Consider the following 8,779-nt stretch of genomic DNA (forward strand, 5'->3'; position numbering starts at 1 on the left):
CCCGCCGGGCATGGTGATGTTCAACCACCGGCTGCCCCCGGTCGCCAGCTTCGCGCGGCCGGCGGGCGCGGCCGCCCCTCCCCCGCAGTGCGTGCTGGCCGCCGCCCCGGCCGCGGCCCCGGCCGCCGAGCCCCCCCCGGCGCCCGCCCCGGACGTGACTTTCAAGAAGGAGCCGGCGGCGCCCGGCGCGGCCTTCCCGGCGCAGAGGACCTCCTGGGGCTTCCTGCAGTCGCTGGTCAGCATCAAGCAGGAGAAGCCGGCCGACCCCGACGAGCCGCCGGGCGCCCCCCACCCCCACTACGGGGGGCTGTTCGCGGGGGCCGACGAGCGGGCGCCGGGGCTGGGCGGCGGGGACGGGGGCGGCGCGGGCGTCATCCAGGACCTGAGCGCCCTGCACCCGCCGCCGCCCGCCCCGCACCCGCACCCGCACCCGCGCGACGTGCTGCTCGGCCGGACTGACGACCCCCGCGGCCCCGAGGAACCCAAGCCGGACGCGAGCGTCAAGAAGGCCAAGAGGCCAAAGCCAGAATCTCAGGGAATCAAAGCCAAGAGGAAGCCGGGCGCCTCTTCCAAGCCGCCGCCGGCGGGGGACGGGGAGGGCTCCGTGCTGTCCCCGAGCCAGAAGCCCCACGTCTGCGACCACTGCAGCGCGGCGTTCCGCAGCTCCTACCACCTGCGCCGGCACGTCCTCATCCACACGGGCGAGCGGCCCTTCCAGTGCGGCCAGTGCAGCATGGGCTTCATCCAGAAGTACCTGCTGCAGCGGCACGAGAAGATCCACAGCCGCGAGAAGCCCTTCGGTTGCGACCAGTGCAGCATGAAGTTCATCCAGAAGTACCACATGGAGCGGCACAAGCGCACGCACAGCGGAGAGAAGCCATACAGATGCGACACTTGCCAGCAGTACTTCTCCAGGACTGACCGGCTGCTGAAGCACAGGCGCACGTGCGGGGAGGCCCTGGGCAAGGGGGCGCCCAGCGCGGAGCCTGGGTCCTCCGGCAGCCACAGCAGCGTGGGTAACCTGGCTGTGTTGTCTCAGGGAAATACCAGTTCTTCGAGGAGAAAAGCGAAGTCCAAGAGCCTCGCCGTTGAGAGCAAGGAGCCCAAGACGGGGAAAGCGAATGAATCTCACCTGCCCAACAGTATAAACATGCAGAGTTACTCCGTAGAGATGCCGACCGTGTCTTCCAGCGGAGGCATCGTTGGCCCTGGCATAGACGAACTCCAGAAAAGGGTGCCAAAACTGATCTTCAAGAAAGGAAGCAGGAAGAGCACCGATAAGAACTACCTGAGTTTTGTGTCCCCGTTACCAGACCTGGGTGGGCAGAAGTCCTTGTCCGGGAAACCCAGCGGCTCCCTTGGCATCGTGTCAAACAGTAGCGTGGAGACCATTAGTCTCCTCCAGAGTACAGGTGGCAAACAAGGTCAGATAAGCAGTAATTACGATGATGCCATGCAGTTCTCAAAGAAAAGAAGATACCTACCAACCGCCAGCAGCAACAGTGCCTTTTCCCTGAACGTGGGGCACATGGTGTCCCAGCAGTCCGTCATCCAGTCCGCGGGCGTCGGTGTTCTGGACAGTGAGGCCCCGTTGTCCCTTATTGACTCCTCCGCCCTGAACGCGGAGATTAAGTCTTGTCATGACAAGTCAGGAATTCCTGACGAGGTTTTACAGAGTATTTTGGATCAGTACTCCAACAAGTCGGAGAGCCAGAAGGAGGACCCCTTCAGCATAGCGGAGCCGCGGGTGGACCTGCACGCCTCAGGAGAACACTCGGAACTGGTTCAGGAGGGGAATCTGAGCCCCGGCACCCAAACTCCTTCAAATGACAAGGCGAGCATGTTGCAAGAATACTCCAAATACCTCCAACAGGCTTTTGAAAAATCCACGAATGCAGGTTTTACTCTGGGACACGGTTTCCAGTTTGTCAGCCTGTCTTCACCTCTCCACAACCACACTTTATTCCCAGAAAAACAGATATACACTACATCTCCTTTGGAGTGTGGTTTCGGCCAGTCTGTTACCTCAGTGTTGCCATCTTCATTGCCAAAGCCTCCTTTTGGGATGTTGTTTGGGTCTCAGCCAGGTCTTTATTTATCCGCTTTGGATGCCACACATCAGCAGTTGACACCTTCCCAGGAGCTGGACGACCTGATAGATTCTCAGAAGAATTTAGAGACGTCGTCAGCCTTCCAGTCCTCATCTCAGAAACTGACTAGCCAGAAGGAACAGCAGAAAAACTTAGAGTCCTCAGCAAGCTTTCAGATTCCATCTCAGGAGTTAGCTAGCCAGATAGATCCTCAGAAAGACGTGGAGCCTAGAACAACGTACCAGATCGAGAACTTCGCACAAGCGTTTGGTTCTCAGTTCAAGTCGGGCAGCAGGGTGCCAATGGCCTTCATCACTGACTCTAATGGAGAAGTGGATCATAGAGCAAGGACTTCAGTGTCAGATTTCTCAGGGTATACAAGCATGATGTCTGATGTTAGCGAGCCATGTCGTACCAGAGTAAAGACCCCCACCAGCCAGAGTTACAGGTAAGGTCCCAGGAGTGACCAGGCTGGAGGTCTTCTAATGTAATTTTGTTTTATTTTGAGAACACTGCCATTGGAATGTTTCTACACGATCCTATTAAGAATAATGTAATGCCCTTTCAATGCAACTTTTCATATTTAGTTTATTTTGTTAGCGTGATTTTAGCTCTGTTTGTATTATGATTTTTAATCAAAATCAATAGATTAAAATAGTTTGACATTCAAAGTGACAATGTTTAGCAATCAAATTTACATGTATAGATTGTCAGGGAATAGCCCAAAAGTTTTAAATGCAAAAAAAAAAAAAAATCATACAAAAAAACAAAACAAAACGAAAAACCACAAAAAAAAAAAAAACTTTGTTGCTAGGATTAAGGTTATTCTAATTGCTTTACTCTCAGGAAAGTGTAATAACGCATGGGAATTCTGTACGTTATCACTGTAATGGAATATCCAATTTACAGATAGTATGATAATACATTTCATCACATAAGTAAGGGATCGAAAACATTTCAAATTGCTCTATCTGGGCTGATGTGATATCATTTAAGGGATCGAAAACATTTCAATTTGCTGTCTCCATCTGGGCTGATCCAAAATTCTGAGATGTTGGCTACCTATATTTTGTTGCAGCTTTTAAATGTACTCTGATCTTCCAAACCACATTCATTCCAGCCTGGTAGAACAAATATTCTTGGATCTTTGATCAAAGCCTGGAATGATAGCTTTAATAAGAGAAGGAAAAGAAAAAGCACCCTCTCCTTATCCCAGCTGTAAGAAGGCTGTGACTCCATCCAGAGCTGATGGGCACAGTGTTAAAACCCACGTGGTTGGTTGGTTCCAGTATTAGAACCCAAGTTGGAATTACGTAATTCTTTGAGGTTTTGGGGTGTGTGGTATTTATACATGGCCTAAAAACATTGTTCTCTGTCTCTGTTATTACATGTCACCCACACTTCTGGGGGAGTTTATGTTATTTTGGTTCTTAACCTGTCCTCTCTTAAGAGTTCTAGGCCTTCCTGGTTCCCTCTTCTCCCTGTCTGAACAGTTTTAATTTTAGAATGATTCACATTCCAATGCATGATTCGTCGTGCATTTCCTATGCCTTATGACATCCAAACACCAAACAATAGGTCAAACATCCCCCTACCCCTTTTTAAAACAGCCCACACAGATGTCCATGTATAATAAAGCCCCACATACTCGGAGCTGTGGATATTAATAAGGTGGTAATTCCAACTGGTGACAGAGCCAGTGTGAGGGTTAAGAGTATCTCCTTTAGTAAGGAACGACATCAGCACCTCTTTGTGAAATTGCAGCCTGTGTAATGTACATGTTAAAAGGGTGCGTTAGTCAGTATTGTAGAAGGGTCCTGTAAAGTCATCCAAACTTGCTTTGAACGCTAATTGCCATTTGAGGCCACTGGTAGACAGTGGCTCTGCTCTAAACCACTTTTTAGCAATTGTATTTTTTTCCTGATTATATTTTTAATGTACTTTGATGTTTATGCTGATGAGTTTTTTATGTACTTTTGGTGATGTTTCAGTCTTATGTACTCTTCTGACGTCAGAAAAGTACCACTGGCTGTTTGCAGTCTTATTGTGTAATGAGCCTACCACAGGCTTCCATGTATAATAAAGTAATTAATATTGTGCAAGTGTAAAACACTTCTGTTATGAAAGCAGTGTTTGGAAAATGAGAAATTATTTAAAATGGTTACAAAATAGTTAATTTCCTATCCCCACTTTCCTCTTTTAAAGGTCTGCTTTACCAGCGAAAGGGTCACTTATTTGTCATTGCAAGATTCTTAGAAAACGTGTTTAATCCTCTTAAATACACTCAGCACTAAAAGTCTGTGTTATCTTGGTAAGTGCAGTCAGTCCTGTTGGGCGCAGAGTACAAGCTGCAAGCAGAGGATGGAGAGGACCTTTCCCACTGTATCTCTTGAGCTGTATGATTTTTTTCTCCAGTGTTTTGTTTTATACAGGTTTTGAATTCCTTTAACTTTTATTGTGTGTACTGAATACTGCATATGTACTATTCTGATTGTTTGCTCTAGTTTACTACCAATAAAAGACCTGTTAATCACAAAATCGAAGAAAGGAATATCACTTAATATCCAGTCACATTTTTCAGGTTTTTCTTTTAAATACATTTCATAAATATTCATGTCAGTAATACAACCTGCAGTTTAGGGACTGGAATTTTATGTCTGTGTTTTTAACTTGAGTGTTTCATGTTTCTAGGTTTTTACTTGAAAATTGGTTGAGTATTTTCTTCAATTTGAGGCGTATGCAACAATAGAAACTTAAATAGTATGGAAGTTAGAACGTGGAAGCCATCCCAAATATTATTCCAGTTTAAATCAGATTCCAGTATCTTTGGGTTCTAGGTGCATCCTTTTTAACTCCAGAAGATTGTAATAAAAGAACAGTATGATAGGAAAGTGGCCCTGAGCATTTTTAGTAGGAAAGAAAACATTGTTAAATCATAGTTTAACAGTGTTTCATTTCAAGGAGTTGTGAGTCTAGATACTGGAGAGAACCAAGACATGTAAATGCTGGGGAAGCAGAAAAGGTTTGAAAGTGTGTGTATGAAGGTTAAAGATGAAGGAGAAACATTGTAGGTGTGTGTAAAGCCTGTGAGAAAAATTATGCTTTGAAATTCAGAGGGTAGAATAGGTCTTTGAAGTTTGCTTTTTTCGTATATGATACTATGTAGAGAAATGACATATTCGTGTTAAGCATAAACCTGGATTTCTCTGTAGAGAGGCTATCTACTTGTGGAGCCATTTAATTAGGGAAAGTAAATTTGTTTTTTCTTTGCCAAGATTATTCCCTAGATTTGGTCATTTTCTTGAACAAGAGCACTAAGTGAAATCTCAGTGATTCTGCGTCAAAATCCAACTTGTGATGTCTTCTGCACTGGTGACTTATTTCTCTGTTCTAGATTAACTTTAACATGAATTAACCTTAGCATTAATTTCGTTCATCTACAGTCCCTCCCCCCCTTTATCCTTTGCATGGAATGTCTGTATCTGAGTATGATAATTTTAAAATTAAGGTTTTACTGCTCACATATTAGGGTACGAAGTAGGGAAATATGCTCTGAATTTGGATTTTGCTGCTGTGAATTCAAGATAAGGTCTACCATAATTTGGCAGTTGCCTGTTAGTGATTTGTAAGGTAATCTTATTCAATAATGAAAACAAAAAAATGTGGGGGGGAAAATCCGTACAATTTTTTTAAGTTTTTTTAAAAAAATTGCAGTTTACAAATATTTCTACCTCAGATGGTTTTTGTGTATTACGGTCATCAGAGGAGAGACGCGTAACTTTTGGTTCATCTCTGGTGTCTGATTCTGTAGTTACCTGTCATTAGTAGCATTCAAGCCTGAACTGGGAGCAGCCCAGCCTCCTGAGGACACACAGTTCTTAGCTTCCGAATCCCTAAGGTCTTGTAGAACTGGAGAATTTCCCTCAGAGAAGAGTTCACTGCTGGACCAAAGGGTTCCGCTCCTAGAGGGACCTGCGTCTGAAGACTGCCATTTTCACGGCTCTGTGGTCTGTGTGTGCTCTGCGACACGTGACAGGAGCGCGTCTGGGAAGCGAGATGCAAGGCCCCGTCAGCGCTCTGCTGCCAGCCTCGCGCCGCCTGGGGCAGTGCGCCTGTGGCCCGCGGGCGCTGGCCGTCTGGTGTTCACGAGGACAGGCCCGAGGTGGCCTGCCGGCCTGCTCTGCCTTCGACAGTGTGATAGAGGGTTTCTGATAGATTTGGAACAACAGTGTTGTTTCAGTTTCCACTTGTTACTTTTGTGTCTCGTTAATAATTTACTACTTAAAATGCACATGAGCATGAAGACAGCATCTGGGAATTCTGATGTCCTTAACCCTTGATCCAAAAAAAAAAAAAAAAATCTACAAAAGCCCTCAAATTCTCTGAGATCATATAGTTTTAAAAGAGATCACTACCATAAAGAGGGCATGCATTTTTCAGATTATTTCTGCTTTGTTTTTACCTCTCTTCCTTTTTCAAAAAGTATTGACTGTGTGAGTGTAACTCAAGCAGATTCTATTTAAATTCTTTGTGAGCCTTTGGGAAGAGTTGCGTTGCATTTCTCGGGTCGTGGACTCTGGGCTCGTTACAGAACGGATGTCTCCCCACCCCCTGCATTAGCAGAAATATGTTTGCACGTGAAAATTCACAAGAACTGCCCCCCACCAAAACCTGGTAATGGTAAAAAAAAAAATTCAGGTTAAGGATCTTTTCTTTAGAAGGCTGTTTAAACATTGAACTTTTGTTGTATAAATAACATAGGCAATACTTAAAAAGCATGGAATAGTTTTCAATATTACAATTTCTTTTACCTGTTACTTAGCATTTATGGAATAAATTCAGGTTACATAAAGCCGTAGAGTTTTATGGTAAGCTGGTCAAATAATGAATAGAATTGATAATTCTTTGCAGTTTCTCATCTGATAATAAGTACCGTCAAGATGCTAGGCTTGACAATTGTTCAGTCTTTTCCATCAACAAAGAAATGTGTTAACAGTGCATAACAACTACAGCCAACTACTGTGGTTCTTCACTTGCACGGAAGTAGCTCCCGCAGAAGTGTATCGGCCAAAATGAAAGCCCACAGCCCGTTTGTCTGGAAGGAATAATTGTGAGTTTTTAATAACGTGAAGCCTGTACCTCAGGTAGCCTGAGTGTCTAGCTGGGTTGAAATACACTGTGCAAGATAAAAGCCTTGGAAAGCATGTTTTGTGTTGAAATAGGCATCTTCTTGGGAAACGTAGATGAGTAGCCACAGAAAAAGTAATGATTTGGACCTTATACTCCGCAGGGGAAAATGTGCTGCCTGTTCGGAGAAGCGGGCAGAGGTCGTGTGTTCAGGGAGAGAGGTAGGGATCTCTTAGAATGGAGGAGCGAAGGAACAGGCTTTGAAGGGGAAACGAGGAGTGTGGAACAGCCCAGTACTGTCAGGGGTCCTGGAGAGTAAGCGATCACAAGGGTAAAGGAGCTCTCTGATGGGAAAATGCAGCTCTTTTGTGATTTTTCAGTTTAGGCTTCCTTGGGTACTTTGGTATGAACTGTAGTTCATTTTGGGGCAATTAATAAATAACAGACAACCGTGGTGAACTTCTGTTTACATTGCCAACTAGGAAAAAGATGGCTAATCTTTGTGTTTATGTATTATTATCTTTGCTTTAGTAACTCAAAATCACATAGCTTCCATTGGTTGGTGAGAATTTTAAGTGACTTTCTCATCAAAACGATTAGAGTCAAAATTACTGTTACATGTGATGAAGTGAATATGCACAGAATTTAGGAATTAAAAGCTCTTGAGTCGCCCTTCCAACCCACAAAAGAAAGAAAAAATGACAAGTACAGTATATAAAGGCCTAGTTAGTTATGACAATGGAAAAGAGTGATTGTAAAAAGTTGGGAACCCCCTAATTAATATTTTTTAAGGTTTGCATTGCAAAATGTTTAATTTTAACTTGTGATGCCTCATCTGTTCTTTCTCGTTTGAATAAGAATCTTGTTTTATAAGCTTTATCTGTTGGAAAATTAATTTTAGCTGGGAGCTAAAGTTTTGATTTTGATTTTGGAGATGCAGATTTTTTAAGTCTGAAAGTGATACTTTAGATTGTCTTTTTTTCTTTAAGGAGTGGATTGCAAAACTGAATGACAGGATCAGCAATTTAACTGTTTTATGTTTGGTTGTGCATAAACTAGGCTCTTCCCTACAAGAATGCCAAGTGCAAACATTTGAGAGTTCCTTCTTTATGGAGGATAGTGAGAGCTGTAAATGGGTATCCTGGGTCTCTGGTAGACAACCTTGACCTTGAGAGCAAGAGTGGAAAAATCCTTTCTGAAGGTGCCCTCTCTTACTTAGTGGCCCAAACAATAAAAGTGCCTGTTAGTGATTACATTAAAAAAACCTTGATCTTGTACTACTTTCCACTTTTGCTATAAGTAGACCTTCAGTGAACGGCTTAAAATCAGGTTAATACTGTTAAGGGCTGTGGTGTTTGTGAGGTGAGTTACTGTGGAATTTTATTCCTCTGGATTCGGGAGACAGTCCTGCAGAAGTTACAGACGTTTAGCTTGTTTTTAATGAAGTCCACTAAGATCTTATAGGTGTTTCTATACTCAGTCACATTTGGAATAGTTAGCTGTGTGTTTTTCTTAGAGGTGTTGGTAATTCAGCTGACCTTTTAAAGTTTAGAAAAATCTGA

General features: G+C 44.2%; 1 protein-coding gene across 1 annotated transcript; it reads left to right on the forward strand.

The window, feature by feature from the left end:
- The first annotated feature begins 6 nt into the window (after positions 1–6).
- Positions 7–6,432, forward strand: ZNF281 (zinc finger protein 281). Its single transcript, XM_040263236.1, has one exon. It carries the CDS (start codon positions 11–13, stop codon positions 2,540–2,542), a length of 2,532 nt encoding a protein of 843 aa, XP_040119170.1. The 5' UTR covers positions 7–10; the 3' UTR covers positions 2,543–6,432.
- The last annotated feature ends 2,347 nt before the right edge of the window (positions 6,433–8,779 follow it).

This window comes from Oryx dammah, unplaced genomic scaffold (genome assembly GCF_014754425.2).
Source record: "Oryx dammah isolate SB20612 unplaced genomic scaffold, SCBI_Odam_1.1 HiC_scaffold_21, whole genome shotgun sequence".
Classification (NCBI taxonomy): domain Eukaryota; kingdom Metazoa; phylum Chordata; class Mammalia; order Artiodactyla; family Bovidae; genus Oryx; species Oryx dammah.

Coding starts and splice junctions, on each gene's coding strand:
- ZNF281 (XM_040263236.1), top strand. CDS start 11: ATGGTGATGTTCAACCACCGGCTGCCCCCGGTCGCCAGCTTCGCGCGG.